Below are 21629 nucleotides of genomic sequence, written 5' to 3'. Positions count from 1 at the left end.
GACAATTCTCAATGTCGACAATGATAGTTCATCAAAACAGGATGGTCCACAATTCTCAAAGCATTACTCTGTTACTCTTTAATGGACCCTGTAGTGCTTGCAGGTTCCTTGATTGGTGATCATATATGAGGTGTTGCTTTAGTGTCAGCAAAGGATGAAAGGGTGGCTTCCATTATGTGCACAAGGCAGTCATTTTGAATGAAAATAACCGGATCGTTCAGATAGAGAGTAGAGGACATGTATTGTTTTAAGTGCGGTCAGTTGTCGTCTTTGTTGCTCAGTCGCACGTAAAACTATATGGGCAATTAAATATGTTGTCATGGAAACTTTGGGTCCGAAGGCCTATGATTAACCGACGTTTGGAATCGATAGTTTACAAGCCGGGCCACAAACCCAAAAAGAAAAGCGTGGTTATTGGGGCACGGAGAAAGGCTTCCTTTTGTAGAAGCTTGCCAAAAGCGTCGGCCATTTGGGAGCACTGAAATAGCTCTGGACTCGTACCGGCTGAAGCGGTAGCAGTTGATCTTTTGTTGCCATAGACTGGGTTCCTTCATCATTCTCTGTGCGTCCTCGATAGTTTAATGCCTTTAAGACACCTTTTGCTACGCTAAGTCGTTTAAGGATGAGAATGAAGGAATGCACGGAGAGAGGTTTAAAAAAAAAAAAATCGACGATAGGGTAAAAATTTGTCTTGGTGTGAGGGTCGGGCCTCAGATAGACCGTGTCCCCGTCCTCAAGGCCCATCGCTCGGGTTGTTTAGTTACAGCAGCCTTGCTCTGAAACCGCACCCAGGCACCGAACTTCAGGTCAGGTCAGGTATGGCAGCATGCGCCGGAGCGGGCACCGAACGTGCCGCTCACAAAGGGCCCATTATGCAAGCACCGTGTTACAATACACGGATGTGCTCAAACTACACTAAAAATACTTATCCTTGGTGGTGTTTTTCCTTCTTATTGCAGAGAAGTTCATCTTTTTTTTTTTTGTTTTTGCTTTCTTTTATTTATTTATTTATTTATTTCTTCACAACGTAACTCTGGGATGGTGTACATGTCACGTGAACTCTCTGTTGATTGGCTTGCCTGTTCGACCTTCTGCTTCTCTACTGGACATTCCTTGAATTTGAAAGTGCCACTCTGCAACGTTTATTTGAAAAGGAAAGGTCGACGGTTTGGAAAACCATTGTTTATCGTGATCACCCATTTTGTACTTTCACAACGTCGCTTGCTTCTCAACATTTGGAATCATCAATAAAACGGATTCTTCAAAGAGTTCATTTTACGAATGTATAGAGGGCTTGGTCACACTCTGCTCGATGTATAGAATGCTGTCGACGTTTGCATCACGTTGACGAGCAGCAAACCCTCTGTACGGCGGATAGTATCGTGTTGGAGTGGAACCCGGTGTACACTTCTTAAAGGGAAATGCACGTTCACCGCACGCTACCTCCAAGCTGTCGTACGAGCACATGCAGCACACGAGACTCCTTTAAAACGAAATCTTTTACATTCACTTTGACAACTTGGTGCAAAACGATGAAAAACTCTTTCGTTTTTAATCCCTTTATTGGTTTGCTCTATGTTCTTGTTGAAATTCCTCTGAAAGACTATTCTGTTTTTTTGTTTTTTTAAAAAAAGGGGTCTACTGTATGTTGAGGTAAATGCTGGACGAGTTGCATACCTGCGTGCACTCTTGAAATCGGGAAGAAGATGACATAATGTGCCGACATCACCTGCGTGGAATTCGTGATGTGTAAACCTCTGCGTAAGGTCCGATCGCAGCGCCGCACGAGTCGACTGATTTACGAGGGAGACCCGGTGATCCGATGGTTCCCGATTTTGACGTCGTTCTGCCGGACACCTCGTGAATCATCCTCGTGTGCGAGCATCGTTCCCACTCGTTATGCATGTTGCACGTGGCGAACCGTACCGCAGCTACTACATCTGGATCGGAACGGGATCTTTCAGAATGACAGCGCACATCTGATTTGCTTTACCCGAGCTTGCAAGTCCTTCCGAAGGCATGTCGTTCCCCAGAATCTCCGTGTGTTTCATTGATACGGGAGCCATGCATGAGGAGTTGCTTTCCCTCTGCACAGATAACGTCAAAGTTCCCACAGGATGTCTTGGCACCTCTGAGATTTGTGTAGACATGTTTTGAAGCGGTGATTCAGAACAAAGGTGATGTTACACTCTGTTGAATAAATACTTGTTTATTAAACTTAAGCGTATCAACAAGTAGCGACGTTGACCAGTGTTTTATTATTATTATTAGTTGCTCGATTCCTCCGCAAAGTTTCCTCCTGGTTTTTGGGCACACTTGAACTCCACACTCACCTTTACCCCTAACCTCTTCCATGACAGATGTCAAGGGCCCTCCAACATACCAGCTATCCTGTGGAAAGTCTCCATACAGGGACAATGTGGTCTGGCAGCAACGGTACTGCGTCTTGTCGGATACAAAGCTCATGCTGCTCGATAAGGATGAGGTACGCACTTCACAAATACCCGTGGGATTGATCCCCTCAAAATGCTTTGGTCGACGTGCGCAACACTACAGGATAAGCTTCCCACCTCTCCCCCCCCCCCAGTAAATGGGAAGTCTGGTTGATATTACCTCCAGCCAATCATTCACTTTCATATGATTCGAGAGATTCAATTTGGCTCTTATTGAAGCAGTACAGTCAAATACAGTGCAAGTATTGGACGAATTATAATATAGTACTGTTACTATGACCATTTGCAGCAATTAACAGTTGAGATGGTCATTCTCTTCACCACCCCCCCCCACCCCACCCCACCCCTCATAGTCACTCTACACCTTTTGTTCTCCGGCAGGTGCATCCTTCTTTGCTGCAGGAACGGCGCAGTGAATCCTGCTCGGTATCCATGCTGCGGAGAACGGTCAGTGTTCCGTCCAAGGCTGGCAGGACTGCCTCGGGTTCCACAGACAATGATCCAGGTAGGTGCTGATTATTTCTTCACCATCATGTTTGTCCTCGTCTGTCTGATCGAGTGAACGATCTGATTGCATGGACCAGTTTCTGCGTGGCAGGAACGTGGTGCGTTAGTGGATGCACATGCAAACATCTGTTTGGCTTTGGTTGATCGTTTTCCAGGGAAACAGCGACACCTGCAGCTTGTTGGGTTTCTCTCATTCTTCGAGAGGCATTTCAACGTTTTCGAAATACTTTCCGAGCTGGTTGAGCAACCTTGCTTAATTCATGCGGTCTAAACTCAAGAGCCTAAACGTTTGCTTCATCTCAAACCCTTGATTTGTCGACCCTTGCATCCACGACATAAGATGGTGGCCAACATTGTGCTTTTTGTTTGGTGAGATATAATTTCTGGCGTGGTGGGAAAAATACAAACATTTTCAGCATTTTCCTGATGTGTACCAACAGATGCAATCCTTGATCGGGTTCCCCGGCGAGAAGGCGCTCCTACCTTGGTCACAATGAAAAGCAACACCATTGATGGATGTACACCGCCTCCTTTCACCGTCACGGTATGAGGTGGCACATTGTGCCGAGCTACACCGCTGATTTTCATACACGGCCTCCTTTCCCCGTCACGGTGTTACGCTATTTAGTTTCAAGTGTAATTCTATTGCCGGGATTGGATGTGATGCAGACTACGTTGGTAGAGTGACCTTTTCATGCATCTAAATGATCTTGTGCTCCCTTTTATAACAATCATTCGGTTTGTAACAGCTTACCCATCCCTGCTGATATGATGAAAGCGGGTCATTATGATGAGCCAAAGGATGAGCAAACCCAAACTCTCTTCTTATGTATTCCAGGGTTTCATAAGCAAGCGTTTAAAAAGGACTAAAAGTCAGTCAAAGCTTGATCGCAGCATCACTCTCCGCAGCCGACTGCCAATCCTGGGGTAAGTGAGAAAGAATTCCTGAGAGTTTGAACTTTTTCAGAGTTTGAACTGGCTTTAGAGATTGGTTGTATATCGGCGAAGAATTTGTCACCTTTTTTGGAAATTGGCCACAATAAAATCTTTCTTCACGCAGCCACTTTGTTTTGCTCTTAATTGTGATGATGATAACTGTCTCAATCACAAATAGCTTCAAACTTTACAGCCTCTCCAATTCTCCTGCACCGAGCCTTAAGGAGTCTCACTCTCATGAGTCTCTGCTCGGACACGGCAGAGCTGAGGCTCTGGAGCTGAGTCAAGGAGTCCGAGTACGTCCGCTCCACTGCAGTATCCTCGGTCAGGAGCACTGCTTTGAGGTTCGTCTGTCTTCAGCACTGTAGTTTGTTATCATGTTATAATATAACTAGAACGGCTCTCGGTAGAACGCATCATGTCGCCTCGCATGCTCATTCTGAACAAAAATACTGTTACGGTTGTGGGGGTAGATGGAGGAATCTCATAGGAAAGATAGGATTGTATAAGAGTTGCTTGGCCCGTGGACGTGTAGGAGACATCTCAAAGTAAATTAAGTAGGGAAACTGTGAGCTTAAGTGTTATGTGTCACCACCCGTGGGGTGGTGCGGTGTTAATTACATCAGAATTAAGGATAATTTTGCCCAGTAAGCAGTTGCCCCCTGTGATCTATTTATATGTTTTTGTATTTACAAGCCAGCCATGAAAGAAGAATAAAAGAAGAAATTGATTTTTAAAATTTATTTATTTAGTCAAAGGTGGCTTTGTGATGATGTCATAATTGCATACATCGAATGCTTTATCCGATCAGTATGAAAATTTTTGAGGGTCATCTTGGGCTAAATTGTATCCATCCACTGGGACCATAATCTGTGCAGAGCGTTGGTGCTACCTAAGCAGTCTCCTTGGCTATTGGACACAATCCTGGACGCGTTGCCACTCCGACACAGTATACCAGCAAGCTGGCACTCATTTTGCCTACCTCGGAAGGATGACAGGCCGAGTTAACCCCACCTGGTATTAATTCAACAGCCGAGGGGGATTTGAACTCAGGACTCTCGGATCCCAAGCCCACCACTCTAGCTATTAAGTCAACACCAGGCATGCTAAATTGTATGTGGGGGAAAAAATTGATGATGTCATTGTTCACGTGGTTTGGCAGCCATATTATTTTTTAACATAAAAAGCTTCAAAAGTCTTCTCCGAAACGGTTGAACTATATTGAGGTGAAACTTCACAGGTGTGATCGCCTATCCATGAGGAACAAAAAGTTCTCCACCTATGACGTCATAGGTTACCTGGTTCGACAGCTGAATTTTTGAAGAAAAACATTTAAAAACCCTCTTCTCCAGAACGGCTTGACAGATTGAGGGGAAACTTCACCCACATGTTCCCCATGCCTTGGGGATACCAGGGTGTTCACAAATAATTAATGGGTCACATGGTCTGGCAGCCATATTGGATTGAATGAAAATCTTTTTAAAAATCTCTCTTGAACTGCTTCATCAATCGACGTGAAACGTCACTTGTGATCTTGTCATGATGTGGAATATATATATATTTGCGTCAGAAAGGGCATCCGGCGTAAAACATGTGCCAAATGACTATGCGGATCATACGGATGATCCGCTGTGGCGACCCCTCATGGGAGCTGCCGAAAGAAAAAAAAAATATATATATATATATATATATAGATATGTTTTAAATTTGAACCTGATCGGACTTATGGTCTGGCAGTCAGAATTATTTAATATTTATAATCTGCGTTCAGGGATTTAAATCAAACTTGGTACAAGTATGTATAATAATGTGGGCAGAGGTACATTTGGGAACGTCATGACATCGGAGAGTCCCCTTCTAGTTATGTTTTGTATGCAGCCTATGGTCTCACTACTGCTGGCAAGGCAATGGAAAACCACGCGGTGTAATCTTTGCAAAGAAACTGCTTCAGCACGACTGAACTTTCCTTCGGGTAGAGCATCAGAATACGAATACAAATCCGTTTTTCCCCATGTTCTGTTCCCCCCTCTCTCCTCCCCCCCTCCACCCCATTCTTCACGCTGTCCTTTTGCCACAGATTATGGCCCCTGGGACCATCAAGTGCTTCTCCTGCCGTTCGGCAGCAGAGCGGGACCGCTGGCTTGACAGCTTCAGCAGAGCACTGCACCCAAACAGGGTATACATATATACATATTTAATATTCAAATCAATTGACTCTTTCAAACATTTTCCATTCACTTATATTCTGTTGTTCTTGTTGAAATATTTTTTATGACGTTGAGACAGAAATGTTTTTGGCAGGTGGTTTAACAGAAGCAGTAATTTCATGTGAACATAGATGGAAGCATGATTGAGATCTCAAAGTTTTTTTTTGAATGTAGTCTTAATGGCAGCAACAATCAGAGATGTCGGTGTGTCGCTGGCAGGACAACATGTGCCGGGAGGAGGTCTCTCTGCGGCTGTGGCTCATCGAGGCCCGCCACCTCCCACCAAAAAAACGTTTCTTCTGCGAGGTGTGTGTGGATGACATGCTTCTTGCACGCACGGCGGCACGCTTGCGTCCCGAGGGCCCGTTCTGGGGAGAGCGCTTCCACTTCACATCGTTAGGACTGTCATCCATGGCCAACATCACCATCCATGTGTATCGTAGTTCTGGGCGTGGGACCGGTGATGGAGCCAAGCGTCGCCGGAAAAAGGAACGCTCCAACGGAGGAAGTGGGGCCTATGTTGGCCTTGTGAATATCCCTGCGAATACGGTGGAGGGGCGACATCTTGTGGAGCAATGGTACCCTCTGAGTGCCCCAACACCAGGCCGCGGCAAAGCACCTACTCCTACGGTACGGGTACGAACGTTGCTACGTCGAGCCCGTGTGCTCCCACTTGAGCGGTACAAGGCGTTTGCAGAGCATGTGACGGGCGAATATGGACCACTTTGCAATGCTTTGGAAGCAGCGCTCTCAGCCCGAGATAAGGAGGAGGTAGCGGGCTGCCTGGTGCGTACGCTGCACTCAACAGGACGTGCAAAGGTGTGTAGGTACCATACATTTGGTTTGTTGGTCTTCTTACCTTTTATTTTTTAATACAAGGAAACTCGGGCACAAGTGGAGGCTACTTGGCCCATCTTGTATATCACATATCCATAACTTGACCACAAGTAGTGCTAATTATGTTGCTAAGGCCAAGCCTTCTTTTTGTGAAAGATGCAATGTGATCTTTAACGTCCACTACTGAAATGCACCTGGGACAAAAGGACATCGTACTTTGAGAGATGTAGTCACCCGACCCTCCCGTCCCCCTCCCATCGCTTAGTGGCACTGCAACAGAGAATGTCTGGCTGATGCTGTTGGGGATCAGGAGATCAAATCTCAACCAGACAGCTCTGTAATGAGCGAAGCTATCCTGCTGCACCACCATTCATCCTTAGAAATGTATTGTTACGGATCTGGAAACCATTTGCATTCAACATACAGATGTCCCAAAAGTCAGTTATGTCGTTAAGTATGTGTGTAGTCAGATCCCCTTCCTTTTGTCGAGTGGGAGAATCAAAGGCATGCGTTGTGATTTCTTTTAGTTAGGTTGTCACATCAAACAAGCCATCTAACAACCATCCCATCTGCATGACCCCTCGGCCCATTACGATCCACGGTATCATCGCGCTTGCAGCCCTCAGTTCGCGGGCCACAGCGCACCTTTGCCTGAGCCGGATTCCCGAGGATGTTCGAGGCAGTTTCACCACCACGACCTTTCTCGAACACGTGTGGAGGAGAAGGTCAGCTTTCTCCTAACAAGGCCGAAACCCCGCCCTGGAAAGGTATGCCGTGGGACCCTGTCCAATCAAAGGCGGACAGTGAGGTGTGTTTACCAAGACCCCTCCCCACTGAGGGAGGTCCATAAAAATCCCCGAACACTCTCTGAGAGCGGAGTTTGGTGGGTTTTTGCTGTCACGAAATGGTTTTTGCTGTCATGAAGGGGTTACGAAGGGGTGGTAACAGTGGGGGTTACGAAAGTTGTTACGAAGGGGTGGTAACCGTGGTTGTTACGAGGGCTCTCACGAGGGTGGAGCAGAAGGTCGTCGAGGCAGCGAACGTGTCTCTGCTGGCCATCTACAAGGAAGGAAAGAGCGACCCTGACCCCCCTCCATGGACCCCGGCCATTCACCACCCGAGCTCCGCCACAAACCTCAAGTCCCACACGTGCGACTGGGGACAAAACCAGCGACCGTTGTCAGGTACGGCAGCACGGAGTATCCCCTTTCTCCGACGGCCAGGTACCCATCCGAACTCTGACCCCCAGCTTGTCTCTCTCCTCGGCTGCGAGGGTCCACTAAAGAACTCTAGGTTTGTTTTCATTTGTGTGTGTGTCTGCGGGTGGGCCGGTCTTTAAGTGGAACTGAATAAGTGTTTTTGGATCATTGTAAATATTCCTTGCTTGCATATTCGCATTAAGTCTTGCTTTGTGTCTTCATTTACTGTAAATAAATAATCACAGAAATGTCCCCAGTTCGTTTCCGTCCCTTCTTGCATTGGTCCAGCGTGGTTCGGATCTGAGTTTAGGCGGGGTTTTATCCCCGGTAATCGGACAATTGTAGCCGGGACGTCCTGGGCAGGCCCACAAGACTGCATCCGAGCTGGAAAGGTGGGTGGCAGAGTGGTAGTCGGTAGGTGTAATTTTACCACTGCCGGTAGAGTGAATCCGGTTCGGCCAGGCGTTCCGAGGGCGTGGATCCCCGGTAGCCGAGACCACGTGGTTACTTAGGTACATTGGATCTAGACAAAATAACCCTACGCCACGTGGTCGAGATATTGGCGTTCCACAGTCGGTTAAACGACCCGCCGGCTCGCGGAGTTATCCGAGCGGCGGCCTACAATTCCGGGGAGTCTGGTGGAGATGACGTAACTTTCGCCACCTCGTGGTCGTTCTTGCCACCGGACCCCCGGCCCACAACAGTATTCTTATTGAATCGCTTCTTTGACATTGCTACGAATTACCTCTTTAGCCTCATTCATTCCTGAATGGACAGGAGAGGCACATGCGTGCGCATACATGCATCTACACACAGATCTACATAATATAGGTCATTCATTCTTAGATTTACTGTGGTCTACACATCGTAGCTGGTGATTCTCGACATTTTTAAATGGTGCGTTTTATTACCACATGAAGCAAAAAGTGGGTTTAAGCAATTGGTTCATGTCCGTCTGTCCATTCTATGATTGAGGAACAATTTATTTAAATTTAATGTTGTATTTTGAACACGAATCGGAACATTAATAGGAAGACAAGTCTTTCGTTTTAACTTAACTTGGCTTTCAATTCGTCCCGATCGCACATGTGCAGAGAGGAGTGAGATCATATTTTACTGTCGGCCTGCCTGGCAGTCAAACAAAATTTAAGATCGTTCCAAACAGGAAACATACTGTTTTTAAGGACGTTATAAAGGACACAAACAACAGGCACAGATAACGAATGTAATGTGTTGGATAAGGTGGTGTAAAAGACACAGCGTTAACAGTGGTAAAATGTGGAATTCATTTATTTATTCACCTTCAAACCTTTTAAAATCTTTGTTTCAATTGAATTATATACTTCAGCACTGTAGAACATAAATCTCACCTTCATACTACAACCAAGAACCATGCTATCTGTCAATCCATAGCATGAGAGGGCATGGCTAGTGACAGAGTACATATCAGGGTGAAGAAGAGGCTGCTGATATGGCTATGTATGATACCGATTGACTTGCATCCTATAAACTTCCGTATTTTTTGTTAACGATCTTTAAAATGATTGTTTTATTGAAATTGAAGTATGTACTAACTTGAACACATTGCGGGGTATTGTGTTCCATGAAATGGAATGTGTTCCAATACACAATTGGGTATTGTGTTTATATTATTTTGTTTCTCGTTCTACAATCATGTTTTATTTGTCTTTTTATTTCATTTTATAGATTTATTTTTTGTCCACTTTGTGCTTCACACCTTGTACTGTAGCTTTCCAATTTTCATTGTGTTTGAAAGTTTTGGAACAGTAAGTTGAATAGCCTGTCTGACATTGCCATCTGATCACATACTGTATCTCATGATACCTGGATCCCACATTTCCATCTCATGATACCTGGATCCCACATTCCAATCTCATGATACCTGGATCCCACATTTCCATCTCATGATACCTGGATCCCACATTCCAATCTCATGATACCTGGATCCCACATTCCAATCTCATGATACCTGGATCCCACTTTCCAATCTCATGATACCTGGATCCCACATTCCAACCTCATGATACCTGGATCTCACATTCCAACCTCATGATACCTGGATCCCACATTCCAACCTCATGATACCTGGATCCCACATTCCAACCTCATGATACCTGGATCCCACATTCCAATCTCATGATACCTGGATCCCACATTCCAATCTCATGATACCTGGATCCCACATTCCAATCTCATGATACCTGGATCCCACATTCCAATCTCATGATGCCTGGGTCCCACATTGCAATCTCATGATACCTGGATCCCACATTCCAACCTCACCATAGCTGGATCCCACATTCCAATCTCTCTAATTCTGTTATTTAAATGCATTGTTTCTAAATAAACTTATAATTGATGTATTCTAGTTCTACAGATCGGTGCAGAGCTGGAATGCTTGCCTTCGAGCTGCTCTGCCGAGCCGACTGTAAACTTTCGGATTGGTCTTTCACAGGCAGGGTGTTGCATCACACAGCTCGTTGTCCTCCGAACATATGTTCAGCCGGTTGACTCGTCTGCTAGTAACAGTCGACGGACGTGAAAGGTTCATGAAGGGAAGGGTAATTATCGCCACATCATCTTTGACTAGTTCCAAATTCCTTTCCAAATGTACCCCAGCCGAATGTCGGGCCTCGCCTGGCAAAGTGTAATGTACGAGTTTCTCCATGACCCATTGATCGGTGTGTTAAGAATACGAGCGAGAATGTGAGATGGTGCCGCAAAGTCAATTCTCTTTTGTTAAGGAAGACAAAGAAGGTCGGGCCTTTGTTTTCCATTCGTGACCTTTATCGGGGTCGATGGCGCCTTTAGGCATTTCTGACTTTTAGTTTTGCTTCATAATATTTTTCTTGTCTCTGCTCTATTTCTTTTTATTATTATTATTATTATTATCATAACATTCATTTTGATTACAAGCTGTTTTACTGGAGCAAGATGTTCAATGCATTCCGATTCGTTCCTCCGGGAATTCTTCCTCATCGTCCAGTAAACGAAAGTCTCGAAATGATTCAGTGCGAGCTGCAAACCGCCTCTTCAACTTGCATGAAAACCATGTCATGTGACGTACGAACTAACTCCATACAACATGATGCCAGGGTAAAGTGTGATGGAAAAAGTGGAACAGGTGAAACAACAAACGACCAAATGAAGCGACGAGGCGGGATGGGATGACGAGACAACATGAATCACAAATTGTGTTTGGCTCTTCCATTGCCATCAAAATGCACGAGTCGTTAGTCATTGTGAAAACCAGTCCGAGATGATGGTCACAATGGAAATGCTTTAGGAGGTCATGCGAATCGATGCGTGCGATCACACATCCATTCATGGCTGTTCATACACCTCCAGATGTCCAACAACGGACTTCTCTCTTTCACTGCACCCCCCTTTCTTTGTTTTTCTTGTTTGTTTCTTCTTTTGGGAGGTCATTGAGCAGTCTTGTTCCCTTTTACCACCACCTTTTTTTTTTTTCAATAGCTGGGGTTTTGCCGAGTATTTGAGTTGTAGCCATCCTTAAATGGCAGTGTGTGCAACAGACGGGAACCCTGCTTCCTCTCCTGTTGGTAGACACAGTTGTGGATATCCGTAAGCACGACCGTTTGTGTGGTTTTTCTCTGTGATTATAGGAGTTCCTCACACAAGTCGTCATGGCGGAGGTAGAGCGTTGCGGGGACGATCAACTGATCTTCAGAGAAAACACCTTGGCCACAAAGGCCATTGAAGAGTACCTGAAGCTCGTTGGGCAGCGTTATCTTCAGGACGCTCTCGGTTGGTGATGCCCGTTGTCACATTGCCATTGCGGCATTTTGTTGCTGCATTTCTTGGCAGCATGTTGATGTTGTTATTAAAGGGATTTGTTGGCTTTATGGTGCCCAGTTCGTCGGCAGCGTAGTAACCATGGTGTGCGACAGGTGATTTCATCAAAGCCCTGTACGAGTCCGAGGAGCAGTGCGAGGTGGATCCCAGCAAGGTTCCTGCCTCTCAGCTGTCAGAAAACCAGACAAACCTCAAGATGTGTTGCGAGCTGGCCTTCTGCAAAATAATCAACTCGTTCTGGTGCGGACGGGCTGCCGGCCCGGGAAATGGGGGAAAGTTTTATTATTATTATTATTATTTTAAACTCAAAATTTTATTTTGGGTCAATGCTGGTGGAACGTTTTACAGTCTTTCAACTTTGCTTTGAGTGGGAAGCGTGGGGATTTGAGACGGCACGCCATCGACTCCACCCTTGTTTGTCTTGCTTTATGATGGAGCGAAATTACAACATCCTGGCCAAATTACACAAGTCATTTGGCTGTGGCTGCTGGTTGCATCATTGGTTGGGACGTGGCTATGCCGCTGATGCAGTGTCCCCCTTACCAGTACACCGGCACTCATTTTGCCGACCTCGGAAGGATGACAGGCTGAGTCAACCTCCTGGTGTATTTTAATTCAGTGGCCAACGGGGCTTGAACTCAGGACCCTAGGATCCCAAGCCACCACCCTAACCACGAAGCCAACACCAGACTTAGCTTTGCTATTAATGGTGTTGCACTACATAGGAGTGGAGCATTTGAACCCTGTGGTGATACGTTCATGGTGTTGTGCTCTTGAAAGTTGCAGCTTAAAGGATTGGCAAATACAGTTGCATTTATGATGGAAAATACATTGTTGACCACAATGGGGGCAAAAGCAATGCTGGTGTTAATGAATCCTTTTTCTTGTTGTATGTGTCTGTCCAACAGTGTTTTTCCACGCGAGTTGAAGGAGGTTTTCTCAGCATGGCGGCTCCATTGTGCAGAATGTGGCCGACCCGAAGTGACGGAGCGCTTGATCGGTTCCTCGCTATTCCTGAGATTCCTGTGTCCAGCTGTCATGGCACCCAGCCTCTTTGGTCTAACCCATGAGTACCCAGGAGAAGGGACGGCACGAACACTTACCCTCATTGCGAAGGTCATCCAGAACCTCGCAAACTTTTCACGGTAGGCAGCCTCAGACGGTGCATAATGCACTTTGGCGTTTTGATGTGCCATACAGTTTGTATCATGAAGACAGAAAAATCGATGAGTGAAGCAAGTGGATAATTGAGGTTAGTTGTATCGATTAGGATAAATACAGCAAATGAATAAGAGAATACGGATGCTTTACGCCTTTCGACTCCGGAATATTCAGGCTGCGCCGGGTTGGCCAAGGTTGATCGAGCACTTGGTGGGAGTTTCCATGTTGGCTCAAGGTTCATGACCTCATCCAAGGACACCTGTAATCTTTCTTCTGAAAGGTTCAGCCTCATTGCGGTTGGATTGCATTCCTGTGAATGGACTGATGATGCGAAGCTCCTGTGCGATTTAAGCCGCGGAGGGATCACTGGGTAGTCATGACGAGGGTCTCGCTCATCCTCTGATTGTCTTTCTGTCTGGCTTGTTACTGCCCTCCTCATATCGGATTGTGCAATAGCGGTAAGTATGCCGTATATATACTCCTTGGGTGTCGTTTCCCTGATCTAATATAAAAAGCACATTCTAACCACTCACTGACGAACTGATGAACCGATTTTAATGTTCAGTGCCTTCCGGGTGACGTAGAAAGCTGAAACTTTGCGTGCCGACAGACACCGAAGCTGATACATTGGGAAAAATCACAGAAACATCGGAAAGCACCTGTCAATGAAAATATAAATAAATCGATGAAAAAAAAAATTTTTGAATATGTATTTTATCCATTTTAGGATTGGTCTCCTATATCCCCCGTCGCTGATATTAATTCAGCGTGGGAATTCTTCTACTGAAACCTGTTCTCTCTTACGCACAGATTCATCCCATCTCGTCTTCAATGATCTTACCAATCCTCCCGCTCTTGGTACCTTGAATCGTGTGGTGAGGCGGTTGCTTTTAAAAACAACTGCATTCTCCTCCTGAAAGGCAAATCCGACCGAAGGCGACCTCAGATCATTCCGTAAAGCCCGCAACAAGTGTGTGTCTACTCTCAGGGAGAGCAACTCTGTGGGGGTACCTCATGTGCTGCTGCCCTTAGCAGGGCAGCTCACCAGATGACGGGATTGTGGCAAATCCTTTGGGACCTCCGTTCCTTGATGATAGGAGGAAAAAGCATGGGCTAAACTTCCTGGGTCAGATTGCGGTGGTGTTTGGCAGAGTGCCTTCGGGTTAATGCCTGGAATGTCCTATCCCGAAGAGAGGATCTCCCGTATCTGATATCATCTAAGCTCAAGCATTTGAACATCGGTGTTACAGCACTCTCTGAGGTTCGGAGACCGCATAGTGGCGAGATCATGGCGGGTGGTTACACTTCCTCCTGGTCTGGTTGCTCTGATGGTTACCATGCCCAAGGAGTTGCTCAGGCTGTGCCCAATAAGCTGACCCCAATGATAATTGAGGTAACACCAGTCAACGATCATATTATGAGACGAAGGATTTGTTACTCCTTGGGTGTCGTTTCCCTGGTCTCTGTATATGGTCCGACTGAGGCGAGTGATCTCACCGTGAAGGATGCATTCTATGCCACGCTCGAGTCTGTGGTTGATCAGTGCCCCAGACAAGATGCACTTCTAGTCTTTGGGATTTCAATGCATCGACTGGAACTCATAGGGATGGTTATGAGGTGTGTGTTTGTCCCCATGGGTCTGGGACTGTGAATCAGAATAGCACCAAGTTCCTTGACTTTGCAAGAAGTCATGGACTTAGGATGGATAGTTCATGATTTCAGCACCCACAGGCTCATCGCTGGACTTGGAATTCCAACGCTGGTGGTGTGGCATTGTGCTCGTTGATGGTCGCTGGAAGATGATCCAGAACTGCGGGGTTTACCAGTGTTCAGTTCCTCAATAACGACCACAGGCCTGTTTTAGCAACTCTGAAGTTTCAGCTTAAATCTGAGAGAATGGTACCATCCCAGCCTCGGCTGGATGTTGGCAAGCTCAAGGATGAGTGGGTGGCTGAGCAGTTTGCGAACAGGCTGAGTGAGGATTTGGGGGGGGGGGGTCTGGATGCTTTGGGGGAATCCTGAAGATTTGTGGAGTGCCTTCAAGACCACCATCCTTGATGTTGCCGGTGGATGTCTTGGAACTCACCGTAGGGCGAAAAATAATTTTCTCTCTCAAGGGACACTGGATACTTTTGTTCAAAGTCACAGGGCCAGGCTTAATGGCAGAGCTGAGCTGTTCAGGAGCTAGAAGTGTAAAACTGTACGTGCACTGAGGGAGCACAAAGCCGCCTATGTGCGAGGATCTGTGAGAGGGTAGAGCATCACCTGTGGTCAAGTAATTCTCGTCCTGCTTACAGGGGAATTTGCACATTGCGTTCATCCAAGCCCATCCCTCGGAGCACTACAGTTCGAGCAGAGAGTGGTAGACTCTTGACAGAGGAGTCTGAAGTGAAGGCCCATTGGGCCGTTACTTTGAGCAGCTGTTCCAGGATGATCCACCAGCTGTCGAGTTGGATGTCGGGGTGTCACTTTTCCTATTGCTGACCCTCCAATCAACTGTGATCCACCTTCATATATGGAAATAGTCTGTGGTGACCCGGTTGAAATGGGATAAAGCTCTTTGGATCTGTGGCATCCATTCTGATCTTCTCGAGGCTGGTGGAAAATGCACTCGTGTCGTTGCATGCAGTTCTGTACTCTGCCTGGAACACAGGCATCATCCCAACTGATTGGAAGAGGTGCCTTGTTGTCCCTCTCTGGAAAGGGAAGGGTGATCACCAGGACTGCAACAGCTACCGAGGTGTGATGTTGCTTTCATGACCAGGCAAGGTTCTTGCTCGGATAGTTATTGGTAGGGTTCGCCACCATCTGCTTGAGCACCAGCATCCAGGGCAGTCAGGCTTTCCACCAAAGAGGTCAACGATTGATGGAATCCTTGCTCTTCGGGCCCTCACCGAACGCAGACTAGAGTCTCTCGGAAGGGTCTGCTTGCAGCCTATGTTGTCTCTGCAAAGCCTTCGATTCAGTGAATCGGGATGCTCTCTGGAGGATTCTTGGTATTTGTGGGGTGCCACCAAAGCTGATCAATCTGATGTCGAAACTATAATGTGGTACTGAGAGTGCTGTGAGATGTGGTGATACCATCTCCAACTTATTTCCAGTTGTAACTGGAGTTCGTCAGGGGGTGTGTACTGGCCCTCACACTTTTCAGCACTTTTATGTACTGGATTCCTGGGAGGATGTCAGGGAGATCAAGCTGTGGTGTATCGTTTGGGAATGTCAAGATCTCTGACCTTGATTTCACAAACGATGCAGTCATCTTTGTGGAGACTGGATATCCTTTTGGGGGCCCTGAAGGTGCTGAATGAGGTGTCGGAGCCTCTGGGATTACTGGTTTCCTGGGTCAAAACTGAGATCCAGGCTTTCAATGACATCTTGGATGCTGCTATCTTGTCTGTACTTGTTTGTGGTGAAGATGTTGAGGTCATGGAGAGATTCACTTACCTTGGCAATGATATTCATGTCTCCGCTGGTTGTGACCCAGAGGTCCGTAGACGTCTGGGTCGGGCATGGGGAGTCATGGATTCACTGGATCATGGGGTGTGCTGCTGCCGGTACCTCTGCAGGAGGACTTATGTCCGAGTCTTCAGGTCCTTGCTGCTTCCATTCTTGCTCTACGGATGTGATACTTGGATTCTGACCAGAGATCTGAGACGGAGACTTAATTCCTTTGGTATCAGGTCTCTTTGGAGAATCCCTGGCTTTCACTGGTCAGACTTTGTGTCCAACAAGTGGTTGCTGAGAGAGACTCAAATGAAATTTGTTTCCTGCATAGCCCGTGAGCATCAGCTGCGGCTGTGTGGACTTGTGGCTCGTTTTCCTGACGCTGATCCTGCTCACCAGATTCTCTCGGTGAGGGAGCCTCGTGAGTGGAGGAGGGCAATGGGCCGACTCTGTGCCTCGTGGTTGCAGCAGGTTGATCAGCATCTTAAGATGGTGATGGGCCAGGCAGCTGCCTGAGGGATGGCCAGATGGAGATCCCTGGAATACTGGCGGATAGTGGACGCAGCAAGGTGCTGCTCCAGCACGTGCTCCCATTTCTGACCGGCTTGGTTCCATTGCATGTTATCTCCAACTTTTGGTCGACATACTTATTCTTCAGGTGGAAGACACGGACTTGAGGTTTTTTAGTGTTGGAACACAGATGATTATGTCATAGTATGCTGACAAGTTGGTCAGTGCATCAGAAAGACTAGACAGGGTTCCTACTGACCTGGAAAGTCAGGGGAAATCAGGGAAAGTCAGGGAATTTAGGTTGGTCAGGGAAAATCAGGGATTTTTCATGGATTTTTTTTTTGTTGGTCAGGGAAATGTGTGATTAGTGCCTAATGAACTTAATTAGTACCCTTTACACCCAGTCAATTATTTTGTTCATGATTATAAAAGTTTTCTTTATTGCTCTTTTCATGAATTGTTTGCTGTGCAGGCAGATGCTTTTCATGATGCTGTGCAGGCAGAAGGTGGAGTCACCTCTGTGAACATTGATAATCCACTATTGATGTATGTCAGGGGTTCTCATGCCAGGTATCAAGCAGCACTGGAATGTAAACGTAAAACCACAAGTGAGCTCGATCAAAAGACTGCAGCTAAAAAGAAAGCATGTGAGCAGATAAAAATGCTTCAGACTAAAAAGGCAAAATTTATGGAAGAAGCAGCAACTGAATCTCGGAAGGTTGATATTGAAATAGCAGAACTACAGAAACTAAAGAAGTAACAAAGTGACATTTCACTTAATGTAAGCAACTGTCCATACTGTATATGTTAACTCTTGTCATAACGTTACTCAAACAATTCACATTTGTTTCCTCAATTGCTAGTTTTTGCCGACCATATAATTCTAAGCTACACACGCTGCTTGATGTTATTGATATTTTCGCAATTCTCCTATATAACATCTCGACTGTTACTGCAACTTCCCATGTAACATTTGAGTAATTTCACTTCTGCGGCGGTGAACGTACCTGCATCCGCAGGGAATGGTACAGGAGTACCCACCTAACCGTAGAAGTTCAACAAACGGTCATTTTTAGGACCAGATGCTTGTAGAAAAATGTACAATATAGTAGTCTGTTAGTCATTTCTGCAATATCATCGGGTGTTCTAGCTTGTCTGCAATGTCACATTAATAATATCAATGTTTCGTTGTTATTTTGCAAGATTTAGATGTTCTAAATGTTGCTAAATTTTTTTCTGATAAATTCTGATCTGGTCATGGAACCTGGCACGTTTGACATTAGTACGATTTGTGTTTTGTAAGTTTTATATTAATAAAAAAAAAATTAAAATGCCAGTACTAGCTGGGAAAGTGTACTTTCTGGACCATTTTCAAAAAGACCGAAGTTAACACCCAAATGAAGAATCAGTTTAATTTCCCAACAAAAATGGTATTCAGAAGTTGTCTAAAGCACACCTACATATTTTAAGATTCAAATAAATTTTGAAGCGGACACAATTTTCTGCTAGTATTGGCATTTTAAAAAGAAGAAAGGAATTGAAAATGATTGCATGTACACCATGCATAAATCAAAATGGTGATGGAAAGGAGTCGGTGTAGGGGAGGAGGAGCCGACTAAAATAACTTTATAAATTTTTACGTTTGAAAAGGTCAGGGAAAGTCAGGGAATGTCAGGGAATTTCATTTTTGAGATTGAGTGGGAACCCTGCTGGAGTCCACCTGCGTAAAGTCTCTATGCTGTGTTGTGATGTGCAGGTAATCGGCGTAGATGAATCTCCTACTTTGAGGGTGGATGGGTTCATCATTCATATAAATGGTAAACGGTGATGGAGCCAAGAGACTGCCTTGAAGGAGCCCATTTTTCTGTCTGCGCTAGCCACTTCGTTTCCAAATCAATTTGACAAACGACCACCTGTTTCTCGTTGGGGTTCGCACAAGTTCCGTCAGATGTTGGTTATTCATCATGAAATGTAATTTCTGTAAGAGTCTGCGGTGATTCAATGTCGTGGGCAGTTGGAAGATCAACAAAAATAGCTCCTGTAATGATAACTTCCTGAAATCCATCTTCTATATGCTCTGTGAAGTTGAGTAGCTGTCTATGCAGGATTTCCCTGGTCGAAAACCAGCATCTTTATTGATAAGGAGGGGTTCAATCACTGGGGTTGGACGGGTCAACATGAGTTGTTCACAAAGCGTGTATGAACGGCATGCATGTGATATAGGCGTATAGCTTTTTGATTCTGATGGATCTTTCCCAGGCTTGAGGATTGTTAAGACTCGCACGATGCCAGATCTTTGAGATTTCAAGAAGCCACTATCTTGAAACTGGGCCAAAGTATTTCTCAGTCACGATGCCATCCAAGTCAGCAGGCTTGCATGCCTCAACTACATTGATAGCTGCATCCATTTGTTCCGATACATCAAGTGGAAGCATAGGTGTAAAGGGACACTTTGGGGCTGAACAACAGTGTTAAGTGGAACCCCAATGGGAGGGTGTTGTGATGGAGGAATTGGGTTGAGGACAGGTTTGGGAGACTTAGGAGCCAGGTTGGAGTAGTTTTGGGTCGTGAATGAGGTGGACATCTTGTGAGTTCATCTCAGCCTCGAGGAGTTGCCCATTGATATCAGTTTCATGACCATCCCACTAGTTGCTGTGGCAGTTGGAGTCTCAATTTGGGTTTCAGGAGGTGGGAGGAAGTTCTTCCAGAACTCAAAATCTCCACTTCCTCTTCAGTAAAGATCATGATTCATGAACCAAACTGTGAAACTTCGTTGTCATAGCCTCGTTCCAAGGGCTCTTTTCAAAATCTTCACTGATCCTCTGACAGGCTCCACTTGTAGCTCGTTTGTAGTGATATTCCCCAGAATGATTTTTAAGTACTCAGTGAGGGTTTTCTTTGATCATTCCTGCAGTTCTATCACTGGTACAATTTGAGCTTTCTTCAATTTCCAAGTCCTCTTGACCTCATTTTTCAGATCCTGGTGTTTGGTCATTTTCTAGATTTCTGCAGCATTTAGTACAAGTCATTGGGAACTGAAACCTGCATCAACAATGCTGACTTTTCCTTTGAACATGATGTCCGGACGCAGTGCTTTGTTTGCAATGTCCACACTTGTCGGGGTCATCTTGTCATACGTGAGCATTATATTATGTTCATTTTAAAGGATCGGATTTGGTTTATGTTTCCATGATTGTTCTGGGACCGGGATGTTGAAATGTTTATGGATGTATCAGCAGATTACTCTACAGACGTTGTCATATCTTTCTGTGTACAGCTGTTCTGACATGAGTTTTTTTTTTACATTCCGAAAGGAGTTGACTGGTACTTTCTTGAAAAGGTACTTTCAATCCTGCCATTTTCTTAAAGCCATTAGTGTAGTGTCCTTGGTCTTGAGAACACAGATTGGCGATCAGTCCTTGTTTGGCTGATAATCGTCCTTCGGAATTAAAGGAGAGGATTGTCATCTGCCATCCATATCACGATTAGATGCAAAACTCTCCTTCTGTGGACCCCTTATTGACGTTTAGTTTGTTGACTTTGAAGATGCCTCTGTATCTTTTCAAAAGATGCGACCATTATGTGTCGGTAACCTGGCCAAATTACCTGCCAGAATTTACCAGTTTATGTAGTATGGTAATTGCATGTGGATGTCCTGGGTATGTATATATATATATATATATATATATATATATATATATATATATATATATATATATATATATATATATATATATATATATATATATACATATATATATATATATATATATATATATATATATATATATATATATATATATTGTAGTGGTTGACCAAATTCGCAAACCACCATTCAGGTCCCTTAGGTGAGATATCTCGGTAAGTATATGTGTAGTTAGGCCCAAACCCGTGGTCTAGAGGGAATAAATGTCATTTATGCGTGCTGCGACTCTTCAGGATAGCCGTTTTTCTTTTACTATCTTTATTTTGGACCAACCGCCATTATTACCACCACCAACCACGTCTCAACAGTCATCACAACATCAACCACCCACCACAACGCCGCTTCACCACAACAGCTACGACCTTTACCGTCGCACCTCGCAACCATCGCATCGCCACCGTTCTTGCGCCGCTTGTGGGTACCGGTATTGGACTCGTGCAGGGCGCGCGCCGAACAGCGTGTACAAAACCACGGACTTTCCGCAGAAAAACGGATCAAAAACGACTCACGCCCACTTTTGTTCCGTCCAATCGGTGAGCGAGGGGCGATTTGGCCCCGCCTCCAGGGCGTTGGAGGGCGGTCGCTATATGCAAATTCATGGATCAAAAAGCATTCACGCCCACTTTTTCTTGGGCCAATGGGGAGCGAGGTGAAAGGTCGAAGGCAGGGGGTCAAAGGCGAAGCCACGGGGCTTATATAAGCGACCGCGTTCGTCAGTCGAGTGCAGTTCGCAGGAGGAAGAGTTCGGAGTTGGAAGCGGAGGAAGAGTAGAGTGCAGTTGGGAGTTCGCGGAGTCGGAGTGAAGAGGACGGAGCTGTGGAGAGGCGGCGGC

General features: G+C 45.6%; 1 protein-coding gene across 3 annotated transcripts in view; it reads left to right on the top strand.

Annotated features, from left to right (window-relative positions):
* Nucleotides 1–21629, top strand: part of LOC147035896 (ras GTPase-activating protein nGAP-like) — a 95075-nt gene that overhangs the window by 37471 nt on the left and 35975 nt on the right. For all 3 annotated transcript variants that reach the window (XR_015049748.1, XM_085847931.1, XM_085847936.1), the window contains exons 3-12: nt 2361–2485; nt 2835–2958; nt 3401–3504; nt 3799–3887; nt 4090–4240; nt 5974–6072; nt 6323–6922; nt 11787–11928; nt 12072–12216; nt 12885–13121. Coding sequence is in view for 2 of the 3 variants with exons in the window: in XM_085847931.1 (XP_085704057.1) it covers nt 2361–2485; nt 2835–2958; nt 3401–3504; nt 3799–3887; nt 4090–4240; nt 5974–6072; nt 6323–6922; nt 11787–11928; nt 12072–12216; nt 12885–13121 (1816 nt within the window). In the remaining variant the exon portion in view is untranslated. The remainder of the gene's footprint in view (nt 1–2360; nt 2486–2834; nt 2959–3400; nt 3505–3798; nt 3888–4089; nt 4241–5973; nt 6073–6322; nt 6923–11786; nt 11929–12071; nt 12217–12884; nt 13122–21629) is intronic.

The sequence above is a fragment of the Eptatretus burgeri genome, chromosome 1 (assembly GCF_056783735.1).
Source record: "Eptatretus burgeri isolate ZD-2024b chromosome 1, Ebu_testis_v1, whole genome shotgun sequence".
Classification (NCBI taxonomy): Eukaryota; Metazoa; Chordata; class Myxini; order Myxiniformes; family Myxinidae; genus Eptatretus; species Eptatretus burgeri.
This window is presented reverse-complemented; position numbering and strand designations above follow the sequence as displayed.